This window comes from Acomys minous, assembly GCF_964271855.1.
Source record: "Acomys minous genome assembly, chromosome: 13".
In the NCBI taxonomy this organism is placed as follows: Eukaryota; Metazoa; Chordata; class Mammalia; order Rodentia; family Muridae; genus Acomys; species Acomys minous.
Window position 1 is genome coordinate 43,958,294 of NC_140495.1, and position 15,884 is coordinate 43,974,177.

Here is a 15,884-nt window from a genome sequence, read left to right on the forward strand (position 1 = left end):
GGGTACAGGAAGCAGATGCCCGGGAAGCCGCCAGACTTGGTGGGCCCCAGATAAGCTTGTTGCAGATGTATAACTTTATATCCTAGGTCTTTGCTGAGTCTGTTATCTGTCACACAGACAGACTGGCATTTGTTCTGCCTTCGGTGTGACTGAATACTTCACTGGCTGAGGGACTTCAATTTCTTTTGCAAATAAAGCCCTGTGAAATGGGCTTTTGATCATTTTCAAGGTCTAAAATAACTTGTTACACGAGAGTCTCTGGCAATTTAAAATGGCTTCATATATGCTGGTTATAAATATCATTTTGGACAGTGCTGTCTCTTTATTTAAGCATTTTTTCCTAGCAAAAAAGATACTGTCAGACTACGTCAAGAACCTATTTTAGAGTTTATTTTTATAAAACGTGAATTTTAAGGGCCTTATCATTGATGTTCATCAAATCACTCATTAAAGCACAGTGAATGAATTAACACTTGTGGATGCAATTTGACGACATCCCATGCTTGAGACCCTGAGGAATGGCCTCGAGAAAACAAGCAAGATGGTTTTCCCCTTGCTTTTCTCCTCTTCTGGCCCCTCGTAACAATCCATATATAGAAAGCAAAGGAGATGCTGTGGTGAGTCTATTCCCCCCACAGCCTGACTGCAATGACTTGTATCTGTATTGGAGGAATGCCACCATCTCATAGTCTAAGGATGCCCCAGTGTTCTGTCTAAATGTCATATAGGGATGAACAAAGGTAATTTCATTCTTCCATGACTTTTCCTCAAGATATCCATGTGGACCGCTTCACTTTGCTCAAAGCTACCTTTGTGGGTTGGCATCCCCATACTGAGCCTGTCATACAAGTCCCCCGTACTGAGCCTGTCACACAAGTCCTCCATGTCAGGAAACCCTGATCCTTTATACTTGCTGTTCCATGTACCTCAAAAATGTCTTTCCATGGGTTAATGCAAGATGTACAAGGATGAGGACTTTTTCTTAGTGACTATCACACTGTAAGTTGTCGGTAAATATGTTTGGCACTGTCAATGCTAAGTCAATTCGGTGATTTTTCTCTTTCTTCAAGCTTGATTTCCCTCTCAGCTCTTCTGAGCGTCTGCCCTCCCCCTCAAAATTAGTCCAGATGCCTCCGAGTTAGTGGCCTGGATTTTAGGGCATTTCCTTCTTAGTCATATCGCCCCGTTTCTTCTTGGTTTTGTTGCTCTTAGTAATTTTCGCTAACTCCGTCTGTGTAGCTAGTGTTAAGTGCATAGATACGGTGCTCTGTTCTCCACGCCCCGGGACCCCCTTCATTTCTGTCTTCTGTCCTTTCCTAGATACGCATCTCTTCCAGACGTTCACCGTTCTCATTGAGAAAGCATAAATTTATCCTGCAGTGTCTCTCTTTCTTTCATCAGTCCTCCCACCTAACCAAGAACACCAGCACCTTCATTTTTTCTTCAGTTTATCAATTTCTATTAATTAATTAATTCACTTTACATCCCGATCGTAGCCCCCTCCCTCCTCTGCACCTGGCCCCACCCCTCCCTCTTCGCCCATCCTTCATTCTTACAATTTCTACAGTCCACCTTTCACTGGATGCCTCCTAAGAAAAAATTATAAACTTCTTTACTACGTTAGGTTTATAAACAGCTCTGGAGACCATATTAGGATTTCTCTTTAATTGCAGATTTGACTGAGATGTAGATTCCCATTAACCTAAACTGGTAATGAAGATTGCCTAGTTATGGAAATGCATTATTTTATTTGTATTTATTATCATGGGTTTTTAAAGTGACACACGCATTTATGCATTTCTATTTAATATATTTAATTGCTTTCTTTTTCTTTGATTTCTACTGAAACTAGTTTCTCAATGTTTATTAGTTTTCTAAAACTGCCTTATGCCTTTGTCTTTAACAGGTGGTTGCTATAGTGATGGACATATTTACTGATGTGGATATATTTAAAGAAATAGTAGAGGCATCAACGAGAGGAATATCTGTATACATTTTACTTGATGAGTCCAATTTTAATCATTTTCTGACTATGACTGAAAAACAAGGCTGTCAAATTCAACGTCTCAGGGTAAGAATTCAACTTTTTTTTTCCTCAAGTACTTTTGATTACCATTTTCACTCTAGTCAAATCTGAGTCTTGTTAAGATAAATTAATCAAAAATATTTTACATGGGAAGAGGTCCCCCTCTGTCGCAGTCATAGGGGAAGGGAGTAAGGGGGAAATGGGAGGGAGGGAGGAATGGGAGGATACAAGGGATGGGATAGCCATTGACATGTAATATGAATAAATTAATAAAATATATTAAAAAGATGACAAAACAATGACAGGAGAGAAATGACTGGAAGAACTGTTTGTTCTGGGATGTGAGGATGCCTCTGCAGTCCTGTGAATTGGCTTTGCCACGAGGGATAGTCAGAGATCTGTTTCACATATACAACTTTCAAACCTCTGGCCAGCGACTCCATAGTTCAGCATGTGTTGCTTTGCCGAAACACTTGACATAGTGCTGTCTCTTACTTGTGACTCACAGAAGGGTTTTCATGCTATTATAATCCGAAAGAGTTCCTCACAGTGAAGTCTAGTATCATTCATGAAATCATTCTGTGTAAAGAGAAAAAATATATCCACTTAAGCTGTGTTAAATGTATTTTTGAAATGGTTCTTCTCTTGAGTATTTAGTTTTAGGGAAGTGTTTGCAGTTTTTATTTTATGAATATTTATGTGTTTAAACTTTGTTTCACATAAGTGTTTTTTGATGTGTGTTTTGATTGTAATTTATTTACTTTCCAAAGTGTCTCACTTCCAGATATAATTTTACTTTATGTTTACATATAATTGTAGAACATTCGAGTACGGACAGTAAAAGGCCAAGATTATCTTTCAAAAACAGGAGCAAAATTCCATGGGAAAATGGAACAGAAATTTTTGTTAGTTGACTGCCAGAAGGTGATGTACGGTTCTTACAGGTAAGAATATGGGGTTTGTGTTAAGCATTTCCATCCACTGAAATAAGTTATTATTTTGAGAATTTAGCAAATCAACTTAGCTGTATTTTTAAAATCAGGGGGAAAAAAAGGCTGCAGGGATGCTCAGCAGTTCAGAGAACTTTTTATTTTTACAGAGGACCCGAGTTCCAGGGCTCACAACTACCATTAACTCCAGCCCTGGGGGATCTGAGCTTTCTTTGTCCTTTTCTATAACTGTACTCACATTTATAAAACCCACACAGCTAAATACACATAATTACAATTCTTTAAGAATCCTTTTTAAAAACTGAAAAATGATTGAGAATCTATAGCACGGAGATTTGGACTTTGCTGATCTCTTCATGGTACTTTGGCTGCTCATGTGACTCTGGGCAATCCTGGAGCTTGGCTTCAGTTTCTTCACCAAAACATTGATGGGGTTGGCTAACATGTAAGGTGCTTTAGAACTCTATAATGGCAAAAGTGGATTAACTCCTGCAAAGGTAATATGTAATGTGAATTTAGAAACAATCACTTAAACCAGTATTGGTAATGCATGCCTATAATATCAGCTTGCAGGAGGATTGCCACAAGTTCAGCGCCAGCCTGGTATACATAGCAAGTTCAAGTTCAGCTAAGATTAGAGCATGATCCAGTCCCAAATACCAAAAGAAGAGCTAAAGTGATGATTAGGCATGTAATGGTGTTGATTACTAAACACGATGCTTTGAGTTTAATCCCTAATACCCCCTGGTGGAAGGTGAGAACCAATACTCACTATTTATCCTCTGACATCCATATATACACTGTGGCACACATATACACACACATGTGCACATACATACATACACACGCACACACACGCATACACACATGTGCACATACATACATACATACACACACACGCACACACACGCATACACACATGTGCACATACATACATACACACGCACACACACGCATACACACATGTGCACATACATACATACATACACACGCATACACACTCATGTGCACATACACATACACAACATAAATAAATGAATAAAATAAAAATTACATATTAGACACCTATAGAAACAGAACAATGTTTTTAAAAACCCAGTTGTTCAGCACTTTGAAGAGCCCACTAGGAGATTTTCTTGCAGGATTGTTCAGTGTCTGAGAAAGCCAGATCTGCAACCGAGTCTCGGTTAGGCTGATCTGGAATGTAGACATTGCTCAGTAATTGCTCAATAATGTCCGGTAAGCCATTATTCCTGAGCGTGATACATGGAAAATCCGTATCAACAGGCATATAAAAACTCCAACAAGTGCTTCTAAAGCCCAGGACACCGAGGCACTATAACTTGTCACAGACGACATGGGGAGGACTGTAGTGAGCTACGGATGCGAGCAGGCCAGTATAGTGCAGCCATTGCCCTTTGATAAACTTAACTGTCCACAAGGAAATAATACCTTGATGTCTTGAGCAAGAGGCTCAACTTGCACTTTCCTTTGTTTATAAAAAATTAGCACGATCATGGATCACACTACATGGCATTGACGTGTAATTACATCTCCCAAGCAGTAATGTTAACTATTACTTTTAAGACTTTTTTTTTTGTTATTTTTCTGCTTGTGTTGGCTGTAGGCTCAGGGAGCCCCTCTTCCCAGACTCCCTCCCTCCTTCCCTCCCTCCTTTAAAACTGTCTGGAGTTCCAAATGAAAACTTGTTAAGACCAGAAATTACAACTAGACTTGAAATTAATGAGTCATTTTAAAGTCTCATTTATATATGTATATATTTGTTGAGATGCACTTAGTTTTAGAGGGTTTTTAATTGAATCTTTAATTACGATCGAGATTACTTAACTTACACATGGCGTTTCTTATTTGAGCACAGCACAATTACTCTTTGTATTTTTATTCTTTGACTTGATGTGTAACATTATATTCAACGCCGATTTTACCTCGTGTGCTGCTGCCACTAGGAGTTGATAGTTAAATATTGTAATGACTGGAGCTGGGCTACTTAATTTCATATAGATAAAAAAAAAAAAAACAAAAGTACCAACATCCGACCACAGGGAGGAGTGGAGAAGAATATGGAATTTCCAGGAGCTGAAAATATTACAGCTCATCTAAACTTCTTGCTAGCAATTCCATTCTCTGTATTATTTCAAGATCATTTTAAATACACTTCTCTTAGTACTTAACAGTTACAAGTCACTGGCCCTTCTGCCTTTTGTTTTCTTTCTATCATTTATTATTTCCACAGTGCATTCAAGTCTGTATTGTGCACTGAATGTCTCCTCTCTTCACCCTAACCCTCCCCATCGTCACTCCTTGCCGTTCCTATTTATCTCCTTAAATGATTTTATTTGTTTTATTTTTAAAGATTATCATAAAATGACAACATTTCCCCTTCCTCCCTTTCTCCTCTCACACACACCCTTCCTTGCTTCCTTTCAAATTCATGCCTTCTTTTTAAAAATTAGTTGTTGTATACACACACACACACACACACACACACACACACACACACACACATATACATTCCTCTGTACATAAATGCAACCTGCTCAGTGAATATAATGTAACTTCTATGTGTGTTTTAGAGCTGAAATTGGGTAAAACCAATCGGTGCGCTCTTCCCTTGGGAAGGCTATTCTCCCGCTCTTTAGTTGCCTGTAGTACTTTGAGTATGATTGAAGCTACATGGTCTCCCCTGTGTCCCCCTCCCTCCCCCCCTCCCCCCTTCCCCGTGCCCCTTCCCCCTTCCCCCTGCAACCACTTTAGCTTGTCTGTTCTTGTTGCTCTTGTTCACCTCATGCTTAACCAAACTCAGGCCCCCTAGATGATCAATAAAGGTGTTTAACTGCTACGCCACCTTTCCTGTCCTCCTGGCTGAGTGGGTACTCTTGTATTTGTCATTTTTTTCTTTTTCTTTTTGTCCACTTCCATTGTCTCCTTTCCTCTCTTCCTTCTTTTCTTTAGTTCTTTAGCTCCAATTGTCTGTGAGCAGCTACGTAGTCCAGGCTGTCCTTTAATTCCCACTATTCTAGAACTTTCCTGGCCAATGTTGAGATTACAGGTGGTACCACTACAGCCACTTAAAATGTCTTCTTTAATTGGTACCCGCCCCCTGGCCTGGAAGCCACTGAGCTCAAAGTCTCATCATTTGCACAGATGCCTGGACTCTGTAGTCACCACAGCTATGGATGTGCAACAGCTCACATAACGAAGGCTTGCCCAGCAAATGCAGAGTTTGCTGTATCCTGATGAAATCATGTTTTAGTCAACAAATATGATATTTTGAGTTTTGTATCCCCACTGAAATTATAAGGAATATTTTGAAGATATTTATAAGGGTTTTACATAAATTAAATTGAGTGGATTTTTTAAATTTGTTATAGGCAGGACTTGCAACTTGAGGTCGGCCTGCTCAGTAAGCCTCTAAGCTCCACTGAGAAAGAATTATTGTAACCTTCTATTTTTAAAATGTTACCTCTGTAAAATTTCCAAGTGTTTTACTAATTCTGGTGCCTCCAAGGTGCCGTTTTCAATCAGGCATGAAGATGGGCCACATTTGAAATCCGTGCTACAACCAATACACTTTTACTACTCAAATCCCATAGCCTTCATTTTTCCAACCCACTGCCAGAAACCCAGCTTCATAAGTCACTTTTGGCATCTGGTTAGGGGGATGCAAAATGTTTTTAACCCAAGTAAATATCTTTGTATATTTTAAAAATGTAAATAATATAAAAGGCACACAGTTCAGAGCGTGGTGGTTGCTCTCTCCCTTTGGCCCTTGGCCCTGGCCTCCAGAAGCGGTGACTCAGTTCTCACATCTGGGTCTTCAGACACTGACTCCAGTCTCTTAAATAATCTCCTAGACTACTTTTCCCAGTTCATGGATTTCCGTTATTAGCTCCCACTGTTCAGTTATGATGACTGAGGTGTATTTCCCGTCTACCCATGTTAACTTGTCATTTCTTGTCCCCATTCTTGCAGTACAGTATTACCACGAATTTGTCCACCTTGAGAAATCCAGGTTTACATTATTGAAGCTGGTTCAAAACTGAGCTTTGGTGAAGTTGTTTCACTTTTCTTCACTTTCTCATTGGCCCAGAAATCATCCTAGCTGTCAGCCTGTTTCTGACTCCTCAGGCCCTTACAGCAGTTCATTTTTGTTTGTTTATTTGATTGATTGATTGATTGATTGATTGATTTCCCCTCCATTGTCTTCTCTTCTATGCATTCCTCTTGTTTTACAGTTGATTGTATACATTTTACAGTACATGAGCGACTTTTCCAAGTGCTCAGTTACGGACAATGTGTTATGTGCAATGCAGGCTAGCAAGGTCTAAGCAGGAGGAGCACAGGCTTAATTCCCAGTATAGTACATATTTCTGGTGCTGTGATCCATGTATGCCTAAATCCCATTTTCCATTTTTCTTTCTCTGTCTCTTTCTGAGTTACTTATTTATAGCTCAACATGAGATAGAATTTTTCTAATTTCTCTCATTCTGTTGATGTCCCTCCACTGCAATCAGAAAGGATGTTTGATAATTGCAATCTTCCTTTTCTTGTATTTGGTTTTAAAATGGTCTGTCCTGGGGATTTTATGGACATTGAGAAGAACGTGTATTCTTCTTTGCCAGATGTCCTGAATGTTTCTATCATGATCTGTTCTTCCATAGTGTTTTTCAACTGTCTATTTATAAATCCATTATTGAAAGTAGCTACTATTATATTTTTGTTACTCTTTCAATTTCGTCACAGTTTACCTAATATATGTCAAAGACATGGTGCATAAATACAATTGTTATTAATGATATTTACTCATTGATTATGAATGAGTGCTATTGAGATTTTTTTCCTTCTTTATTAATTTATTCAGATTACAACTCAATTGTTATCCCACCACTTGTATCCCACCATTCCTCCCTCCCTCCCACTTTCACCCTATTCCCCTCTCCTAGGTCTATGACCGAGGGGGACCTCCTCCCCCACTATATGGTCATAGGCTATCAAGTCTCATCTTGGTAGCCTGCTTATTCTTTCTTTGAGTGCCATCAGGCCTCCCCACTAAGGGGAGGTGATCAAATATGGAGCACCAGAGCTCATGTCAGAGTCAGTCCTTGCTCTCCACATAACTGTGGAGAATGTCCTGTCCATTGGCTAGATCAGAGTAGGGGTTCAATGTTTACTATTGTATTGTCCTTGGTTTGCGCTATAGTTTGCCCCCTGGGCCCCGATCGACTCATCACTATGTTCTTGTAGGTTTCTAGGACCCTTTGGGTCCTTCTATTTCCCCATCTCCTATATTTCTCTTACCTAGAGTCTCAGTAGGATGGCTATTGAGATTTTTAACAAGCATTATCTTTTTGATAAACTAAACTTAACCCTTTTATCATTATATGATGCTTCTCTTTCATAAGTTTTCAGACTTTAAAGTCTGCTTTTTATGATGCCATGATGCTTTCTTGTCATTATCCTAGGCATTATTTTCAAGGCGCTCCTTTTCTGCTCTTTTGTTCTCAGCTTGAGTCTGGAATTTTTAATCCGTTCCTTCCATTTACGTGTTTTGGTTGGAGAGTTAGGAGACATTCTTAGTAAGAAGTTGCCTTTGCATTGCTGTTTTTAGGGCAAGATGGGACTCCTTTCTCCTCACTGGCTTCTTTTGTTTTGTTGACATTTTTATTTTTTTTATTTATTTTTGTAATGTCTTGATTCTCTTCACTCTTCTGTTCTTGTGTCCTATACATACTTTCTGTTTTGTTGCTTTTTGAGCCAGGATTTTAATTTGTAATCCAGGCTGTCCTGGACTTCATGGAAATCCTTCTGCCTCAGCCTCCAAAGCACTATGGTTTGCAAGCATGGCCTGCCACCTGAAATTCAGTATGGTATGTTACTTCCTAGGCTTAAATGGTTCATTATTATTGGCACTGGACTTATACAAACATCCTCTGATACAGTCCCACTTCACCACAAGTTTAGATTCTTTGTCATAATTTTTGTTGTGTTTTTGTTTTCATCTGTGGCCTTGCTTGTCACAATTACTATCTTTGATACAGTGTATAAGAAAGAAAAGGAAACCAATGTGTGTAATAACAGATTTAATTGAACCTTATATATTTTCTGCCAATATAAGCATTTCAGACTTTTAGGGGTTTTTTTAACTTTAAAAACAATAATACCTTTATTTTTATCACTTGTTATCAAATATTTAAGTATCTTCAGGGTACTATACCTGGATATAAAGATCTCAGCAAGCTATATGGGGGTCCCTGAGATGAATTTTACTTTAATGACAGAGGAAATGATTAATGAAATCAAAGAATACAAAGAAGCATCAGTTACTAATAGGAGATGCTGGAAGAATCTAGGGAACTAGGTAATAAATGGTCAGATAAACACTTTGGATACAATGGTTGCAAATTTCTAAAAGGAGATGAGTCAGTGATTCAGAGGGAGAAACGTATTACCAGGAAAGAACAGCTACAAAGATCCAGGATAGAGGGAAAACTGTAACACCAGGAAAGAACAGCTACAAAGATCCAGAGACAGAAGGGAAAAAATACATGGTTGAAGAGCGCAGGCAAGGGGTAAGCTACCCAGGAAGAATTAGAAAAGCAAGCTGGCTGTGGTGGTGCTCACTCGTAACCCTAGCATTCAAGATCCTAAGCCCAGGCTGGGATAAAAGCATAGAAAAGCATTTTCTAAGGCCAGGCAAGGATTTGAATTTTATTTTAGATAAATCAGAAAGTTTTCTACTGGACTATGACAGGACTCAGTCTTTATTTTGTAAAGATGACTTCTGTGCTGTGTCAGTTGACAACTAAGGAAATGAAGAAGCTAAGATTCAAATTGGCTTATGACATAATGATTTGGGTGACACAAAATTGTGGGAATTTTTGGAATCAATTTTGGCAGAACTTGTTTATTTCTGTTGGTTCTGGGAACCAGAATATTCAAAGCTGACTCCTCGTGTTGTCTGGACCACTAAAGGGATGCTTGAAAGAGTGACGTAAATAAGATGGAGGTAGAAAGAGCTTTGTGTGGGTGGATTGCCTAAAACTGTCTTTGAGTCATTGGCTCAGATCTGACCAAAACAAAGACAGACCTGGGGAAGAATAATGTGAGATGAAAGTTCTCGAATTGGACATAGAAGTCGGCTGAGGCTGGTTCATGTTGCAACACCGGACATTGACTTTATAGACACAGAGGAGCTCAGTACTGACAGGACAGGCCTACAGCTTATACCTTGTAGATGACACAGTTCTCCTCACGTGACAGAGAGGCACAGGAATCCCTTCTCACACCCTCCAAGTGCCTTGTTAATCCATTCAGATTCACCTTTGAAACACTCAATTGAATATGTTACTGTAACTTGCGATTTTATGGCAGCATCCCAAAGGAACCTTTTTCCGGTAGTCCTATATTCTCAGTTTCCTAAACTCAGCTACTGGAGCTTACTTTACTCCATAACCTTTGTGGTTGTGCTTTATTCCAATGCTTTACTCTTTATAGTAAATCCAGTCTCTGATCTTTCTAGTGTGTGCTACAGTCACTAGAAAAGTAATAACCAAACATTTCTTTCTCTTACACTATATCTAAATTTGGGAACTAATCCGAATCGACCAAACTTTCTGCTTAGCTTTCACACCTACCTACGCACTTCACAAGTCCCTCATACCACTTCTTTACTCCAGATAAATATACTGAGTGTGTGTGTGTGTGTGTGTGTGTGTGTGTGTGTGTGTGTCTGTCTGTCTGTCTGTCTGTCTGTCTGTCCGTCCGTCTGTCCATCTGTCCATCTGTCTGTCTGTCTGACTGACCTGAGTGTGTGTGTGTGTGTGTGTGTGTGTGTGTGTCTGTCTGTCTGTCTGTCTGTCTGTCTGTCCGTCTGTCTGTCCGTCTGTCCATCTGTCCGTCTGTCCATCTGTCTGTCTGTCTGACTGAATAAACTCTGACAGCTACTGCTTCCTTTGCTTTTCATTGTGTTTCTTCCAAACTGCCTGCTTCTCTCGTTTGGCTCCCACTGTCCCTGGGGAGTTCTGCACACTTGCTAATTTAACATTTATTCATTGCTTTACTGTTGCCAACACTGCCTTATTCATAGCTTCAGTTTGACTGAAAAGAATTCTTTTATTATTTATTTATTTTTATTTCGCAACTTCTGATTGATTGCTCAGGCATTTTCTTTAACCATTGATATCCATTTCATTTCTTTTATGTCATCCTGCTGGCCCACACATTCACATAAAGGGTACCTAAGAAATAGGCTTCTTGTGCCATGAATTCATGAAAAGTAACACACAGATTTTGAGCATATCAGAATGACAAATTCTCAAATTAGAGAGTCTCACTTGTGATATTTTATTCAGCACATTTAAGAAATGTTTATATTTGTATTTATTTTCCTTATATAAATATTACTATATTTATATTTCCTTATATAAATATTACAGAATACACTAAATATTCAGTATAAAGAGTGTCTCACTTTGTTTTTTAAATAAACACCATTGTGTCATTCTTTGATATAAAAAATATTGACTATTTATTTTTTCCAGTTAGTGACTCTTTCTATTTAATTTAGGTGTTCAAAAGTTAAATTCAAAAATTAGTATGAAATTTCAAGATTCCTCTCACTTCAAAACTAGGTAGGAAAGGGCTTGAAAGTTATATAAAATGCTGTGAGACCATTACAAACTTTAACGTACAGAAGTTGTGTACTGTACTCAGAGATCCTGATTGGCATTTTAATAGCATATTTTATCAGGAGCATTGTAATCCTGTGTGGACTGAGTACAGTGAGGCTCATCCACCAGTGTCCCCCAACTGATCTATTTATAGCTCTCTGCATCTCAAATTACACTGAATAACTCACAGAGATGACAGTCTGAAGGAAGTGATGCTCAAACTGCATGCTTCACCCGAGCTTCTGTGGTGCATCATGATGTATGAGAGCATTGCCACCGTGATGCTATTATGACATGTCAGAGCACTGCCATCGTGATGCTATCTATGTCTTCCATGTGGACACGAGGGAAGCCAGCCCAGCACCTTGTGGCTACAGCTTTGCAGAGGCCAGCAAAGTCTCTCATGTTTTGCTCTAATACTGGCTTTTTCCACACCCTGCTGGGTTGGAATAGGTGAATTATACTGTCATTTTTAGCTCCATAATTTCTTGACAGAGGTAGATGCAAAATATACAATCATTTCCATTCAGCTTGTGGAATATAGTATGAAAATTTTTGAATGGGCTTTAAAAACCACAAGTCGAGTTGCTTTATCGATTAAGAAGATATGTGTGTGTGTTTGTTATAAGCATACAGTTATTAAAATATTCTAAATATGCTAACCAAAAAAAAAAAAAAACAACCAAGCACAATCATTTAAATGACGCTTTCAGAGCCTAGATGATAGTGTTATTAATCTCTTACCTGAATTGTGCCTCCTTTTGTTTTCAGCTACATGTGGTCGTTTGAAAAAGCTCATCTCAGCATGGTTCAGATAATAACAGGACACCTCGTGGAGTTATTTGATGAAGAATTTCGAACACTCTATGCCAGGTCCTGTGTCCCAAGTTGCTTTGCTCAGGAAGACTCTGTCCGGGTGACGCCAGGCAAAGCCCTCTGGGAGAACGGCTTTTACCAGCGATCCATTTCTTCGTTAGCCTCTGTTTCCAGCCAGAGAAACCTTTTTGGTAGACAAGACCAAATCCATAAACTAGATCCTGGTTTCTTCAAAGGCAGAGGGAGATATACCGTAAATGAACATGACAAACAGAGCCTAAGAAATCATGGATACAAGCCTCTTTTTGTTCCAAACTTCAATGGTCCAAACTCAATACGTCACTTTCAACCCAGTCAGATCAACGAAAACTGGAAAAGACACAGTTACGCTGGGGAACAGCCAGAAAGCACACCATACCTGCTGCTCAGCAGAGCTCTGAATCGACCCAATAACACTCCCGGGCACTGGAGAAGGCCCTCAGACAGTCTCAGTGTGGCGTCCTCATTACGGGGAGGCCAGGCAAGCCAGCAAAACATGCCTGCGCAGAGTTTCGCTGATCGGCTTGCCCAGAGAAAAACGACAAATCTTGCGGAAAGAAATTCCAATGTGCGCAGGTCATTTAATGGGACAGATAATCACATCCGCTTTTTACAGCAACGGATGCCAACTCTGGAGAACACCACGAAGTCTTTCCTGCGGAGTTGGAGAATTGAATCGTACTTAAACGATAATTCAGAAGGCCCACCTGATTCGAATGGCTCCACCCTGGGTGACAGATTCGAAGGCTACGATAATCCTGAGAACGTGAAAGCCAATGCGCTCTACACTCATTCGAGGTTTCGGTCCTCTTTTGTGTTTAAACCGACTTTGCCTGAACAAAAAGAAGTCAACAGCTGTACAACTGGCTCCTCAAATTCTACCATCATCGGTTCCCAGGGAAGTGATACACCCAAGGGAGCCCCAGATAGCTCCACAAAGGCGCTGTCCTTGGCAGAAAAAAGTGAGCCTGAATCGACCCCCAAGCTCCCAACACAGTCAGAGACACCAAAAACGCACAGCTTGCAGGTTCCTGAAAAGCAACCAGCAGCAATCTTAAACCAAACAACAAATGGCCGAACAGAATTAAACAACTGTATATATACAAACCTGTGTGGAAAGAAGGAGGTGAGCGTAAAAAACCAGCAAAGCGAGAATATGCTCAAAAGGCGAAGTTTCCCGTCCTTTGACCACTCGAAGGTCAATTTAGACCACGGAAATGCCAAGAATTATGTATATAGTACCCTGACCAGAAATCGAATTCGGCAACCAGAGAAACCCAAGGAAGACGTGCTGAAGGGTTCTAAAAGCATGCACAATGTGACCCACAGCACAGACGAAGACGAAGGCGAGGTGGTCAAGAGAGACCTTCCCAGTGGCTCAGCCACCAAATCTATGTCCATCGCTGCTTTGTTGGATGTGAATAAAGAGGAGCCCAACAAAGAAGTTACTTCCAAGAAGGAAGCCAAAGGCTCCCCAAGTTTTTTGAAAAAGGGGTCTCAGAAATTAAGGTCCTTGCTTAGTCTCACCCCAGAGAAGAGAGACAACCTGTCAAAGCACAAGGGGTCCGCATTTTACCGAATGTGTAGCAGCTCAGACACTTTGGTTTCTGAGGGTGAAGAGAATCAAAAGCCGAAAAAATCCGAACCCAGAGTTGACTCATCACCCAGAGGAAAGCGTTCCTCCTCCTCAAATTCTCAAGGCAGCATCCACAAGAGCAAGGAGTCCTTAGCAGTTAGCACATGTCCCGGAATAAATTCCCAAGCAGAGGAAAGCAGGAGAATGGCGCCTTCTCCGAGTCCTGTCGAGAGGAGGCTTTCAGAGAGAGCCGGAAACGCCTCTGCCCCAAGATTTAACACGGAGCAGATCCAATACCGGGATTCAAAGGAGATGGGCGCAGCCATGGCCCCTGAAAGACGGCCAACCTCTTCTCCCGTGCTAAAGCCCAGTGAGCTTCTGCGATCTCATTCAACCAATCAGCGTGTTTACAGTCGATTCGAGCCCTTTTGTAAGATCGAGAGCTCAATCCAGCCAGCAAGCAGCGTTACAAACACACGCGTCAACCGCCCGGAAGTCAAATCCACAGCTGTGGGCGGCGGCGGCTATGGCAGGTCCAGCCCGAGCCCGATGCTGAATTACAAGGGCGCAGCAGCTTATCACTCGTACAACCCCAATGAAAACAAGTTCCGAGGATTTATGCAAAAGTTTGGAAACTTCATACACAAAAACAAGTGAAATGTTTTCATTTCCAGTTGCAATTGAAATATTAAGTGGATGTGGCTGTAAATACTTGCCCAACGAACACTCTGTATAATTTTTTGTACCATGCCAAGAGTGTTTTATATTAGAACTGGAGGAATGTATAGCAATATACAGAAAAGCTATTATTTTGTGGTAAAATGAGTTGTACTTGGTTACCCTACAAAGGACTATCCTAGTAAACACATTAAAATGATGTTTTTAAATAGCTTTTTTTAAAAAAGATGGGATTCATTGTTTCCTATCTGCTAAAAAATCTTGTGTTTAATTAGAAGAAACCTCAGCGAAGAGACTGTGTTTGGATTTTTCGCCATTCATTCCAAAGACTTCTTTTAAAAACAGTTCATATTACTTATCACTGGTGCTTTGTGATATTCCTTTATGATTTTCTCATATTTTCAGAGACTTGGGGAAACAGAACAATGTTGGCATATGTGTTTTCGCTTCTCTATTTGGGTTCTTATTTCTACCGCCCTTCTCTGCCCCAATTCCTTCCAATACCTGGACACCTGGTAGGAGAGCCGAAAGGTTAGAGCGGAGGGGGGTGGGGCTGAGACCTTAGACTACTTCCTGCTGGTTAGGAGCCGTGCGTTCCTTGAGGCAAGTCCAATCTGCCTCTCCTCAGGGTTATCTCCAACTTTTTCTTGTCTGTAACCATGTGACAGCAAGACCAGAAACCAGTAGGAGGAGCAGCCACACCTTTTTCTTTGGGCTGTAGATTTTTTTTTCTACCCTCTCTAGAGTCCCCACAATTAAACTACCTTCAGCTGGCAGAGTCATGCCCCTGTCAGAGTGCGCAAGAGGCAAATAGTCTGCTTCTGTGGACAGTCTGAGGCAGCCTTATATCCCACACTGGACTAAAACAAAAACCTGTTTACATGACATAACTCAGTTTTTAAAGAGGCCACAACTTCTCACTGTAGAACAAAGCCTTTTTGTTGATAACTTCTGTAGGATAATGTAATATATTTTATTGTCTTATTATCTTCCCTATGCAGCATTGCACAAAAAGAGTAACATTTGAATTATGTAGGCCAGCACTTTTTATTGAGCCTGAAGTGTGCTGTCCGCCAGCCTTAAGCCTTAGCCTTACATACTGTGGAAAC

The 15,884-nt window shown here is 40.3% G+C and overlaps 1 protein-coding gene across 2 annotated transcripts in view; it reads left to right on the forward strand.

Annotated features, from left to right (window-relative positions):
* Window positions 1-15,635, forward strand: part of FAM83B (family with sequence similarity 83 member B) — a 71,370-nt gene extending 55,735 nt beyond the window's left edge. For both annotated transcript variants that reach the window (XM_084753614.1, XM_084753615.1), the window contains exons 3-5: window positions 1,907-2,071; window positions 2,846-2,970; window positions 12,438-15,635. In XM_084753614.1, coding sequence (XP_084609740.1) covers window positions 1,907-2,071; window positions 2,846-2,970; window positions 12,438-14,754 — 2,607 coding nt within the window. In that variant the 3' untranslated portion in view covers window positions 14,755-15,635. The remainder of the gene's footprint in view (window positions 1-1,906; window positions 2,072-2,845; window positions 2,971-12,437) is intronic.
* Window positions 15,636-15,884: the final 249 nt, after the last annotated feature.